The following is a 14,512-nucleotide window of genomic DNA, read 5'->3' on the forward strand; positions in this document are numbered from 1 at the left end:
ATATATAGTTGTTCATACACACTGAACCGCCATCATCTGTCTTCTGGCCGCGGGTTCAGATGGCGGTGGGGGCATGTCGCGCCCCCTCCTTGCGGCCTCTGCTGCAAGTGAGACAGTCAGACGACCACCCGTACACACAGCACGATGCCCCAATATATCTGCAGATATATTGGGCATCGACTGTGCAGCACAGCCGACGTGATATGTCTGAACGTCGTCGTCGTTCACGGACATAACGTGTGTACACACTGGCCTACAGGCACCAGATGTATTGGCCGACCAATATATCTGCCAGTGTGTACCCAGCATTGGATTCTGCACACTAACATGACGAGATTCTTCCTTCTATCTTGGTAGTCTTGGGAGGGGGGGGGATGTTAATTTTGAAAGAAAAATAGAATGTCTGAACTGTATATTATCAGGGGGCTATTCATTGATCACCGATGAGGAGTAGGGCTGCGTAGGACTGCTATATTGACATTGGATAGTAAATGGAGTGATGCTGGACATTGGGCTATAATGTTTGGACCATGGTTGTAAATTGTGGAAATTAATCTAATATTCTGTACATGGAGCTGTACCGTATATGTTAGACCAGAATCTACTTGCAGAAGTTTGTTTTCTTGCTGCTACACCTAAAGTACAGATGTCCTTATACATTTTTGCTGTAGTTGTGCCAAACAGCCCCTCTCGGCGGCCAGGTACCATGTGACTCTGCTTACCCCAAGTGTTTATTTTAATCTGAAAATGCGTCTTAGTCGCAATGGTTTTTCAGCTTACTGTGTATTATTTTTACAATACTGTGAACTATACATTGTGTTATCTTATTTTGCATCATTCCTTGCACCATGCTATATTCATTTAGGTTTTCATTCTTTCTAACCTGTATGTCTTTAGTGGATATTTTGTGACCATTCCTTTTACCTATTATTAACTGTTTGATATCTTGCTAATAATATAAGTGTGCCATAGTCATTAATGCTTATTCTTTTACATTTCTTCTCATAATGCAATGCTTCCAGTTGGGGTTATGTATCACATTGTGCACTTTCAAAGGTTTATGGTTGAAGGTGTTTGTACCATCGTTAGGCCAGGATTCTGGTCACCAGTGATTTTTCTTTTCCTTTAGGAGTCTAAAAGTAAACCCACCTTATTCCATGGCCTAGGTTATAGGTTCACAAGCGCAAATGATTACATTATATGGCAGCTGCTGGTGTTTTTGCTAAGATTCATCAGGAACAGGGGAAATAATGAAATTGTGACTGGGATTCGATCCTGGCAATCAGGGCCTGCCTGCCCTTTGCCTTTATAGTGCCTTTATACGCTCAGTCCTTTGAATTGTAGACATTGAGGTTTTTTTTCTATCACTCCCAGCTTTAAGTGAAAAAGCAGCTCACACAATTTCCAATCTTAAGTATCAAAATACTAAAACTTTTTGTGTTGGTTTGTGCATAAACAATATGCATTTGGGATTTCTGATACATTTAGAAATACGAGATGAACCAGAATTTATGGCACTATCTTCTGTTTCTTTCCAGCTACCTCCCGTGGTTTGAAGTCTTTTACAAGTTGCTCAATATCTTGGCTGATTACTCTTTGAAAAACCAGGTAATTACATAAAGAAACATGCTTTACTTCCACCATCATTCCAGAGAGTACTTTCAAAATGAAGGAGAACTGTGCATTGCTCATCACTGTAGTATGTACACCAGTGATTTTCAACCTTTTTAAACTCAAGGCACACTACTCAAGATTTTAAAATTGCCAAGGCACACCATCTGGCGATGCGGCGTGCACGACCTATGAATAATATGATAATGTACGATATGCTGTTCTGATGGTGATCTGATATATAACACAAGAAAGAAGGATTCTAGATAGCTGTTTTTCTATTGTTCTAACTTGGAGAGTAAACCCATATTTGGAATTAATTTAGAATCAAATAAATATCTACAAGCATGCCAATAGATAAAAAATAATAATAATGAATAAAATAAAGAGCATCAACGCTTTTTATGTATTATAAAAATAGCTGGTTAAATGCAAATTACAATAATGCTACGAAAGAGTACATGTAATATAGAAAAAAATAAACATGTTATATAAAAAAGCATATGTAAGGAGGAGGAGCATGGGATGAAATTAGCACAGAATAAGTGCCAGCCTTTGCCAGCATCTTAGAGCTCACATCCATGTTTACAGAATTCTGCCATATGTACAAAAACCAGACAGCACATATTCCAGAGTGATAAAGCCACACTGGCACCCTGTTCCTCATCTGCATGGGTAATTCCAGAGAATAATCAGCACTACGACCCTAGACAGCACTAGGTGACCCAAGAGTAAAGTGCGATCTAGCCTACACCCCAACAACAGAGTGCCCCGCACACATCCACACAACACAGGTAAGAGAACAGCAGTAACACTGTGCTAGTATCTTACCATTCTGTGCTTCCTGTGGTTACAGTGTCCCTCATCCAGCACTGCCCCAGCCACAAGTAATATGACTAGTCCCGCTCAGAGGTGGTGCACCGGCTGACCATCTACTGCCATGGTTGAGCTTATTTCCCCTTCATGCTAGGGACCTGGAAGTGACGTGAGTAAGGGCGGAAGTGCAGTTCATGCCCATTCAGGCAAGATAAACAAGTAAGTTGTCACCACTTAAAAAAGAAAGTTGTCCCCTCGCGGGCTCGCTGCGCTCGCCACGCTTCAAGCTCGGTGGCTCGCTACGCTCACCACAAGGTAATATTCCCCCTCTATGCCCACTTGGATGGTAAGGAATGATGCTGGACACTGGCTGATGACATCAGGGTCCTCTCCGTGAAGGGGATTTAAACACTACCCTACTGCCATACACCAAGGGATCCTGCACCTGCACTCCCAACGCGGCGTGGGTCTTAGTTGCAACGCGATGTGACAAAACCGCTTCACTACACTGCACCGTTTAATTTACTATGCGAGACTTGTATGTATGTGTGCAGCCGAGCCTGCATCTGTAAATGAAATGCTGCAATGCAGCGGCTGCTGCTTTATTCATGTTCCGTTCCGTTGTACAGACTCAGCCGAAAATAACAATGGCGACTGCTTTCATGGAGTGATGCGTAAATGTGCATATATCATTCTGTTACAATACAACCGCATTCAGAATGTTGCTGACTTCCAATCAGGCCATTATACAATAACAATAATATATACAATAATAGTAATAATAATTAATAATAACTGCAACAGTAATATTAAATTTTTTTTACCACTGAGAGCATTTTTTTTTCTGTCTACTTTTTAAAAAAAATAAAAAATTCTCTTGTTTGTGAAGTAATCATTCTTAAATAAATTAAACAAAATTATATTTTTGAGAACAACTAAAGGCGCCCATGCACGGTGCGATAAAACAGCCGATCCGATGGATTGGAACGATATCGCTGCTATATCATTCCGTGTGTGAGGATGATATCGGAAAGTGCGTGCTCCCGTGGGATCGTACATCGCTCCGCCAAATCTTTCTTCATGTCGATCCCATGCAGCGCTATGCAGGTGGGGGATGGGGGTGCCGGCATATCGGGCGATCGGACACCCAATCGCTCAGTGTGTGGGGACCTCCCGATATGTCACACATCTGAACAGCCGTCACGTTGTATGGTGCATATCGGACCGTGTATGGGGGCCTTCATTGTCATGAGTTTGTTGTGTATGGTACAGTAGATGGTTGGAAAGTTCATCTTACAGTAGTACACTTGGCAGCACAATATAATGTAAAGGGGCACATCCACTAGGCGACAATGAAAAGACTGAACGATATCGTTCAGTCGTTCATTGTATTGTGCAGTGCCTACACTGAATGATATATATCGTTCAGTGTAGGCACCCTCCATCGTCCCCTAACATGGCCAGTCTGTCGTTATCAGGAGATTGACCGGCATGTTCGGGCAATGATTGATGTCGGAAACGACCAGCAGGAGCGCGCATCGCTGGTCTTTTGACATTTTGGTGCACGATTAATGAGCGATTGAACGATAACAATATCGTTTTTGTTCAATCGCTCATTAATATCGCCTAGTGGAAGTGCGCCTTTACTCTTGCTTCACGTTTATTACTGTATTTTGCCCTTTGGAGCCTGCCTTATTATATTTCCACAGAATCAAGATAACTGCATATGGCTGCACTGCAACTTTTAGACACAACTGCTACGTAGTAGGCTCTGTCTGTTGCCAAGTTTAATATCTGGTGCAATAACAATAAATGTGCAGAGCTGTTTCAGATGTCAAGATGTGTACAGCTGTAGCTGGTACCTAGACTAATGTGCAGAGGCATATCTGGTACAAAGACTAACAAACAGAGCTCTATCAGGTGTCAAGTGTAATGAGAAGAACTGTATCTTTGAAAAAAGACTAATGTACAGAGTTACAGTATATCTGATGCCAAGACTAATGTACAGAGCCATATCTGTTGCCAAGACCACTGTACAGAACCATATCTGTTGCCAAGACTAATGTACAGAGCCATATCTGTTGCCAAGACTAATGTACAGAGCCATTTCTGGTGCCAAGACTACTGTACAGAACCATATCTGTTGCCAAGACTAATGTACAGAGCCGTTTCTGGTGCCAAGACTAATGCAGTGAATTATATCTGGTGCCAAGACTAATATACAGAGCCATATCTGGTGCCAAGACTAATGTACAGAATTATATCTGGTGCCAAGACTAATGTACAGAGCTTTATCTGGTGCCAATACTAATGTACAGAACCATATCTGTTGCCAAGATTTATGTACAGAGCTTTATCTGGTGCCAAGGCTAATATGTAATCACAGGGTTTCAGAGGGTGAAATCACGTGCTGTCATTGCTTAGTATTTTAATGTGCATAGTTACATACTCTTTACCCAGACCTCTTCACCACCTTGTATTGTGAAATGTTCTTGTGTACATATCCCAAGAAGAAAAATAAAATTAAATATGTAGTACAGAGAGCACTTCCTGCACATAACAGGCGCACATTAATGTATGATCAGCTAATACTGACCATGTTAGATGAGTGTCAATACATATTAATCTTTATGATGTCCTTTGTAGGATAACCAGCGTAATGAACTTCTTGAGACCCTTTACAGACTGCCTGTCCCAGAACCTGGAACTGAAATCCATCTGAGTGTGGTAAGACAATTTCCAATACCAGACCCTATCATCTATCGGGCTTAGCAAGCCTTATCCTGTAGTCTCCTCTAACAGAAATATATTTTGTATTTGACAGCCTTTTAAACTGGTACTCTAGTGCCCATATCCCATATATGCAGCTTTTAAAGATAACTTAAGGAGTTTTCTAAATGAAACTTTTCTAATTACCCGTTTACTCTTCCCAAAGCTAAAGAGGCAGATCCCATCTTACTTGTTTTAAAATTCTAGAATTCCTGCTCAATCATTACTCATGTAATATGTCACATTTTCTATAATTTGTTGGTTACGTCATGCTTCGTGCAGTTATGCCACCTGAAGCTCAGACAGAGCAGCTTCATATATGTGCAGTCCGTGCTGGGTTTCAACGCTGTAAATGTGACTGGTTCTCTTTTAAACCTTATGTCACCATATTGACATAGGGTTTTTATTTTTTTAGAATTAAATACAGATAATTATGTAAATATGAAAACTACAGTCCCTTTTAATAGTGACTTGGAAATATATCATAGATCTGATGTGCCCCCTTTCTCTATTATTTTTGTCTTGTTCAGTCTCACAAAGATACCTGTAGCATTCTCAGTTTATTGCAATTTTTATGGTTTATTCAAGAACTTTTCAGGCTCTCAGATCTTTTTTTTTTTCTGATGTTATGTTGTGAACCCCTGACAGCTAATGTCCATCATGCTTCTGCAAGGGCAGCTGACAGGTTGCGGTTGTGAAGCTTTGATAAGTCACCAGCTAGTATGCACCACAGTGATTCTGTGTCACTGGAAAAGCCTACCGTACTCTCTGACCTGCAGGAATTGCTGCTTCCCTGCCTGCTGGTCCACAGGCATACCTTTAGTCTCTTACTTGGGCCAGTGGAGTTTCGGAATGCTGACAGTCTCTATCTCTCTATTCCCTCCAACATATCTCAAGCATTCAGGCAGAAGTAAAAAAAAAATCAAAGACGTTGCTCAGGGAGTCTTCTGCGTGGTTCTCTTCCGGCACATTAGTTATTCACAAAGTCCGAAAATCACTGGGGGCGTAGTGCTGCCTTTTTTCCTTCTCTGCATATTGTGACCACTTTTTTTTTCGTACTTATACCGTATGATGCGCTGTCATCTCCATAGCCCATTACTACCTGTCAAGCTGTGGAACGTGTCTGCTGCAGGTTATTTTGTGCATATGATTTTCTCCTTGTGGGTAAATCTGTAATCTGTGCTAGTATTGTAATCTTTTGCATTATCACAACATATGTCATCTGTTGGAGCAGTCATTTTTATTGCCTGACATGAAAATGTCTTAGAGCCAGCCTGTCATCCATCTTTTTCTGCTCAAGCTTAAACATTATGACAATGACATTCTATCCATAGTTTAATTATAATTAAATGCTAGTTTATGCTGCCATATGAAACTTGGTGAAGTACCTTATAGAAAATTGTATCCTCTTTATTTCATTATGTGGTGAAAATTAATGTTAAGTTATTTTACTATAACAATGAAGAGCAGAAGGAACTCTTCTGGTATATTTACTTACACAAGGTATGATATAATACAGGGATAAAAGCATCGCACCCCTACCACTCCGCAGTTAACATACAGAGAAAAATATAATGCACTAGCTGATGTACCTGGTTTCACCTGGGTAGACCTTAAATAATTACTGTTTCCATGTCCATCTCACCACACTAGTAACACATTAATCCTTCACCTTTATAGTAATGCATCTCCACCCTCACTGCTATAGTAAGACATTGCCCTCCCTCACCTGCGTACTAACACCTTCCACTCCCTCAGCTCTGTAGTAACACATTCCACTCCCTCACCTCTGTAGTAACACATTCCCTCCCTCGCCCGTGTTATAACACATTCAACATGCCCCCCCCCTCACCTGTGTAGAAATACAATACTTAGGGCCATATTCAATTACCAGTGAAAAGTCCCGGACTTTTCGCATGCCCTAGTTTTCGCCGTCATCACCAGTTTTGCCTCCGGAATAGTATCGTGCTCGTCCCTGCGATTCGCCCTAATCAGAACGCGTCCCGGCGAAACTTAGATCGGCGAAAAGTCCTGTCAGATTTGGGGGAATCAGCTTGACACCCCCCAAAAGATGCACTGACATGGGGGATCACTATGGATACCCCCGAATAGCTCTGCTGAAGGTATTTGGGGTAATTACAGGGTCTCAATAGGTGCTAATTCGCGTATTTTCATATGGGGTAAAGCATAGCATTTAGCAATAATTTTTCTTCAAAACAACTAGTCCCAGAAAATTTGGGGTACCTGAAAATGGGGGCTAGCATATTTAAAAGTTGCTAAAGTGAAGTTTTAAAAAACATGGAAAAACTACCTGCCGCAAACGTCTGCAAAGACCTGGGACATACTTTGGGACCCCCCTGGAGTCTATTTAGTTTTTATGTTTGTCCCCCAACTTTACACTTTTTAGCCCCCAAAATGAAAGTACTTTTTGGGGGTGTTCTAATGTTTTTTTTTTACTTTTTTGGACGCAGTTTACCTTTGGGGGACTGTCCTAACTGCACGGGGGTTCCCACAACTTAGCACCCCAAAACTGCACTTTTTTCAACCGCCTTTCAGTTGCGATTCTTTTCCGCCTATCTGAATGCATTGACTTTCCGCTTAGGCGAAAAGTCATTGCAATTGAATTGGGCGGAAAGTTTCCGACAGGTGAAATTACTTTTCGCTGGCAATTGAATACGGCCCTTATTTGGAAAATCCGGAAAGGAGAACTGAGCGCAAAATGAGGGGAGGGGGGATGCAAAAGATGAAAAATGGAGAACAAAGAAGCTCCACTGTGGACATCATACCACTCTACATGCAGTAGATACTACAGTACCTATCCCTCATAGGATCCCATTATCCCACGTATTGAGACATTTAGGGCCGTACTCAATTAGGTGCGAAAAGTCGCGTATGGCGAAAAGCGTTTGCAGGGTGAAGTTTTCACCTCATTAGCCAGTTTTGGTGCAATGTTTTTGCGTACTTTCAAAATGCGCGTTCCCACTTTTCACCCTATCCAATTGCAAAACACAAGAAAACGCATTTGTGCGATTATTGTGCATGGCGAATCTAGCGAAAAGTACAGCACATTTTTGGGAAATCAGTCTGTAACCCATAAAGAGCCTAACTGATACTTTTATTAATACACTTCTTTATTGAGTTCAGTATTTGGGGTTTTTAAATTGAGTCAAATTGCTGTTCTATGCATATTTGCATAAGTGTGGAAAAATTATAAACAGCTTTTTTTTTTTGTAGAAAAAATGACTGCAGGTAATTCGAGGGTACATTAAAATGGGTAGTAGTATATTTGTATGTCTCTAAAGTGCAGTTTTAAAAAAATGTTCAAAATAACCCTGCTGCAGCCACCCGCAATCCTAAAAACGGGATGCAGTCATATTACTGGGCGACGGGATGTTGGGCATCGATATGCCAACGCCCGAATCCCGTCGCCCAGATGTAGATATCCCAAAGGAGAACAGGATACTGACATCGGCATCTAGAATCGCTGGAATCTCGATAGTCCCGGGGAAGGGGGGGTTAGGTTTAGCCACACCCGGGGGGAGATTAGGGTTAGGCACCACTGGAGGGAGGTTAGGGTTAGGCATCCCCATGGGGGGGTTAGGTTTAGGGTGCTGGAAGGGGGAGAGGGGGTTAGGGTTCGGCACCACCGAGGGGGGGGGGGTTAGGGTTAGGCACACCCTGGGGAGATTAGGGATAGGCACCACCAAGAGAGGGTTAGGGGGGGAAAGGGGAGGTTAGGGGACTTACCTACCGCTGGTGAGATTCTGCACCATGCGGGCTTCCAGTGTCTGGATTTCAGCGCTGGCATATCATACCGATTCCCCTAAAAACACTTGCCCCATCCATATAGCCCCCTAAAATACCTAACCTAGGTATTCACTAGGTAATCGCTATTAACAGTAGTAGTATGAAATTAGCTGTGCTGTTTCCTGGTGACACATTTTTGGGGTAAGGAAGTATTTGTGTTTTTATGTATATATAGCTCAATAGATTGTATTAAAACAAATATACTGTAATTGATCAGCCCACTATATCTGTCAGGGATGAGAGCTACTTTAATTGGAGCTGAATGATATTTATTATGGCTTTTCGGTTACAGTTCTCTCATACGGTTGTGCTTGTTTTTGGAAATGCTCACAATTAAATGCTTTCAGAATGTATTAGGGATTAGTAAGGATAGATTCAGCTTGCTGGAGTGTTGGGAGAAAGCCCTGACGCCAAGCATGTCCCCTGTTACTACATTCTGATTCCTGTCTTCAGATGATCTCACAGAGAGTGAATAGTGATGTCACAGTACAGTCTGATTGCAGTGCAGCTGTTGGCCTCAGTCTGGCAGATGCATTTCATTTTAGATCCCAGTGCGCTGCGATTTTATTATGAAGCGCGGTAAAGTAAAACTTCCATTTTTCTTTCATGTGAGTGATTTCTTTGAACAGTGTTTGTGGTCAGAGTTCTTCCTTTACTTGGCTCATTCATCTGTCTACTTTATGCTTTTCTTTTTACTTTTGTCAAGTACTTTTTCTATGCCATCTACTTTGAGGTTTTTTTTTGTCTGTTAACCAAATATTTTCTCTCTTCCTCCTTCCAGCATTCCTACTTCACAGTGCCTGATTCTCGAGAACTGCCCAGTATTCCGGAGAATGTGAGTACCTATATAATGCTCCAGTACGTCAGTGTAATCACATGACACCTTGCTCTGCATACTTTGTGTATTTGTTTATGGTGCAGTTTCAGAAATCTAAAGGCCAGCAGCTGCTCAAGGTCACTCATTTATCTCCTTCCTAAGTAAGATTAGGGGCTCCCTCTCCCTGGCATCTTGACCTGATAAAGCGCACTGTAGTCTGGCAAATGCAGAATACCAGGAATATTCTAATGGTGGCTTTAGATAATTCAGGGTAAGCTTAGATAACAGTATGTTCTCTGCAAAATTTATTTTGAAAATACTCATTGTGGATATGCCAACAGATATAACATGTAAATAAATAAATACATGTGTGTAAATTCTGGAAAAACTGCATTCACCAATTGCACTATGAACACTACAAGCTGGATTCTATTTAATAACAGGTAATGTTAGTTCCAGATATTGCAATATATGTTAAGCTGACCAAGTGTGTCACAGTCTTAGGGGGGTATCCAGCTATCCTTGTTTTTCCCCAATGTTTTTTTCCCCCCTATTTTATTATTTTGACCAAAGTAATAGGATATTTCTCCCGAAAACACAAAGTATCTATGATAAGCTTGCGTACCTATGTGTTTAGGTGGTGAAAAATTGCACTTGACATAGATTATTTTTCGGGACACATCAGGTACTGAAAAATATCCCCGATAAGTGCCGGCATCGGGGGCACTTCAGGGCTAATTGGATAACCTCAACGCGATCAGTTAGCAGTTTTGTTTTTGTACCAGGGTTGAAGTTTATCTGCACAAAGGCTTTAAAGGCAGTGCAATGGTTAGCTTTACTGTCTCACAGCACTGGGATCATAGGTTCAATTCCAATCTAGGCCCTATCGGTGTGGAGTTTGTATGTTCTCCCGTGTTTGAGTGGGTTTCCTCTCACATGCCAAAAACATACTGGTAGGCTAATTGGCTGGAGACAAAATAGAATGCTAATGTGCGTGTACATGTGGTATGGTATACAGATGTGTCCTCATACACTATTGCCGCAGGGCCCTTGCGACTCTGCTTGCGCTGATCGTGTTTTTGCACAAAAATGCATCTTAGTTGCAATGCAATGTGACAGATGCACCAGGAGACTGCACTGATTAATTTAATATGCGCCACGTGGATATTTGTGTGTGACTGAGTCTGAATAGGAAGTGCCACGTTGCAGCGGCCGTGGCTTTTTTTCCACGTGGTGCTTCATTTACAGACTCTGACACACACAGATATACAAGTGTCTCATATAAAATGAATCTCTGCGGTCTCCTGGTGCGCCTTTGGTTGCATCGCCTTACGACTGATACGCCTTACGACTGATACACGTGCAGCGCAAGCTGAGTCGCATGGGACCTAGCGTATTGAGGCTAGGGGGATATATTTACTAAAACGCAGGTTTTCAGAAGTGCAGTGGTTTCCCATAGCAACCAATTAGATTTTACTTATTTATCTAGCACCTTCTAGAAGATATTAGCTAGAATCTGATTGGTTGCTATGGGCAATCACTCCACTTCTAAAAACCCGCACTTTAGTAAATACAGCCTTGGGTGTATAAGAACACATCTGTATAAATTGTAAGCTCCACTGGGGCAGGGACTGATGGCAATGACTGAAATATTCTCTGTAAATATCTGTGCGCTATATAAATAACTGTTAATAAATAATAAGGCCTCCCCCTATCATTGTAGCCATTAGTCACCTGTCACAAGTTGGATTAAGGGGATGATTTATCATATCCTACATTTTAAATGCGGAAGGGACATGATAGATTATCACGCAAAGTTAGGAAGAATGTCTTTCCGGGACACAGACTCCGATAAGAGCTGGGAGTAGAGTGCTTGCAATATGTAATGTGGAGACCCCCTAGATGGGACTGCTTTGCGGTCGGTAATGGTGGGACCACGGCATATTTTGTAGACATCTGCTGTGGTCCCTCCTTCCTAAATCCTGGGCTTGCTTCATATTTCCTGGTACCACAAATATACTTGAAAAAATATGACCCAAAGTGAGTAAGTGAGCTAAATCTGGGGTGCAAGAGAAATGCAGCCACATGAATGAAATAAAGGTGTACTCTACTACCGTATCTGGGGTGCAAGAGGGATGTGACCACATTGTGTAAACATCAAATCATAAAAACTCAGCACTCAACAAATACACCATGAACACTACAAGCTGTATTGTATGGAAAAACCGAATGTTAAGGGGCGTATCCATTAGCAGACTTTCTGAACTATGCAACCAAAACCAGGAGGTTTTGGTCGCATTGTTCACAAAGTCTGCTAATGGATAGCCGACAAGGACCAGCGATGCGCATGCACGCTGGGTCCTTGCCGACCCCGACTATCTACTGAACATGCCCGTCAACCTGACGAAGATTGTCAGGTTCGGCATGTTTAGAGATAGGAGGTCGGACTCCTGCACAGAATGACTTTAAGTGAACGTCGTTCAGTGTGGGCACCGCACCTCGGCGACCTGATGATCTGAACGCTAATTGCACTATATGCAGACCGGAAAGAATTTGGCACAGTGGGTCAGCTTAACATATATGTGGGATCATTACTTACAGGCTGGTACATATGGCCACCTAGGGCCAGCCACAGCTGTTATGTATTTTATATTGTTTTTAGTCCATGCATGACTCAGCCTGACTCGAGAATGAAAGCGGACACTGCAGCATCTGGGTGCATAGCAGTTAATGGAGGTTTGGTGGAAACAAGCACACTGAGAGAGCAGCAGGGGAGGTTCCTACACCTCTCACACTGCTGAGTCAACCCCATGAGGTTCGGCACTAGTGGTCAAAGGTGCATGTGCTTAGCTCTGATAGGAGAAGACCAGCAAATGCTTCATTTACCCCTCATGTGAATTAGATAATCAGATTCTGTCTGCTGGAGCTGATCATCCCACTCTTACAGGGGTATGTATACCATCTCCACCAGGCCTACACTGGCTTCTTTTGCCCTTCAAAACCCAATTCAAACTTATCACACTCGACTATAAAGCCCTAACCCATTCATCTCCACCCTCTGACCTCATCTTCTTCCACACTACCACTTGCCCACTTCGCTCCGCCACCTCTCCTCCCAAATTATTACCTCCCACTCCTGCCTCCAAGACTGCGTCTGTACTGCTACCCGCTATTGGAACATTCCCTCTTTCTCCTACCAGACCCTCCTTTGGTTTTATTTACTTGCTGCAATAGTAAATCTTCTATCTCTGGGTCAAGAGTGGGACGGACCCAGGTACTGGGGTGTGTGGCCAAATAGGGGTAGGTGTGTCCATGGAAAGGGGGTCAGATTTGTCCACAGACCGGGGTGGATCAAGGAGGGGGCATTAGTCCTCCCTGTAACACTTCTTACCTGCCCACTACTGCAGGCCACTATAATGACGCAGTGGCAGCTTATGCATAGGGAGAGGGGAGACTGCTGCTGCTGCTCAGCTGCATCAGTTTCCCTGGACCCTCCACAGCCCAGCACACAGCAGTGTGTGCTGAGTTGGGGAGAGAGACTGCCTTCTACTAATCGGCAGTAATCTCCTCCCTCTCTCTCTCTCTGTTTCTCTCTCTCTTCCCGATCGGCAACTGATCCAGACCCCTCCAGCATGCCCAAGTAAAGAGTACCCTCCTCCCCTCCCCTCCCTGGACTCTTGACTATCTCTGCAATAAGCGATAGAAAATCTTGATTATTGCCCATAAAGGGGAATTGAGGCAAGGCTTTATTCTTTGCAAATGCAAGAAATGTTATGCCCTGTGTGGACATAACATTTCTTGCTTTTTACATAGAATACAGCTTGTTGTGTTAGGGCTGTTATTGGTGTCTGCAGAGTTTCAATGATTTCTGGTTTAACAATGCGGCCACATCTCTCTCGCACTCGAGGCCCCCATTAATGATCGCTATTGCAATGCAATCTGGGTGCCTAACCATAACCCTCCCCTCCCCGTAGCCTAACCCTCCCCGGTGGGTGCCTAACCATAATCTACCTCCAGGGGTGCCTAAACCTAACCCCCCCAATCCCTGGGGAAGCTGCAATACTTACCAGGGTCCAGACGTTCAGAATTCTGGCGTTCGGTATGCCGACGCCGGTTTCCTGACCTCCTTCGGGATATCGGCGTCTGCATTTTTGCCGGGCGGCGGGATTCCGTCATTGGTATTTTGGCGGCCGGCATCCCATCCGCCGATAATTTAACTACATCCCAGTGTGACTGCCTGAGGGAATGGAGGTGGTCCCTCCTTCATTCATCCGGGAGAATCTTATTAAAAGTGGTGTTTTCGGGGATAATACCTCAAATATACATTGTCCCACAGCAACCAGACATTTACTTTCCTCAGTCTAACGTGCACCAGTCTGTCACAGAGCATTTGTGTAATCTGCAGCTTATCATTAAATGAGCCTTAATGTATTTGTATGTCCATAGACCTATAGCTGTATAATTCTTGATAATGCATTGTGTACAAGTACATTTAACAACATTTCTTTCTTATCTTCACACTAGTAAATCCCCCCATGGAGTGTTTCCCTTCCATTTTCCTCCAAAGTCATTTTTACAAAATATAGATAAATATATTCCGCATATTTATATCTGTATATGCAGCAAGGCAGAGAAATTGCAATTTGTTTTTGTCCTTCTCACATACACATTAGCATTCATGTAGGCGTCTTA

General features: G+C 42.8%; 1 protein-coding gene across 3 annotated transcripts in view; it reads left to right on the forward strand.

The window, feature by feature from the left end:
• Positions 1-14,512, forward strand: part of DENND1A (DENN domain containing 1A) — a 742,523-nt gene that overhangs the window by 306,005 nt on the left and 422,006 nt on the right. For all 3 annotated transcript variants that reach the window (XM_088466860.1, XM_088466851.1, XM_088466868.1), the window contains exons 6-8: positions 1,539-1,608; positions 5,074-5,154; positions 9,785-9,838. In XM_088466860.1, coding sequence (XP_088322986.1) covers positions 1,539-1,608; positions 5,074-5,154; positions 9,785-9,838 — 205 coding nt within the window. The remainder of the gene's footprint in view (positions 1-1,538; positions 1,609-5,073; positions 5,155-9,784; positions 9,839-14,512) is intronic.

Source organism: Taudactylus pleione, unplaced genomic scaffold (genome assembly GCF_031769625.1).
Source record: "Taudactylus pleione unplaced genomic scaffold, aTauple2 ptg000009l, whole genome shotgun sequence".
Lineage (NCBI taxonomy): Eukaryota > Metazoa > Chordata > Amphibia > Anura > Myobatrachidae > Taudactylus > Taudactylus pleione.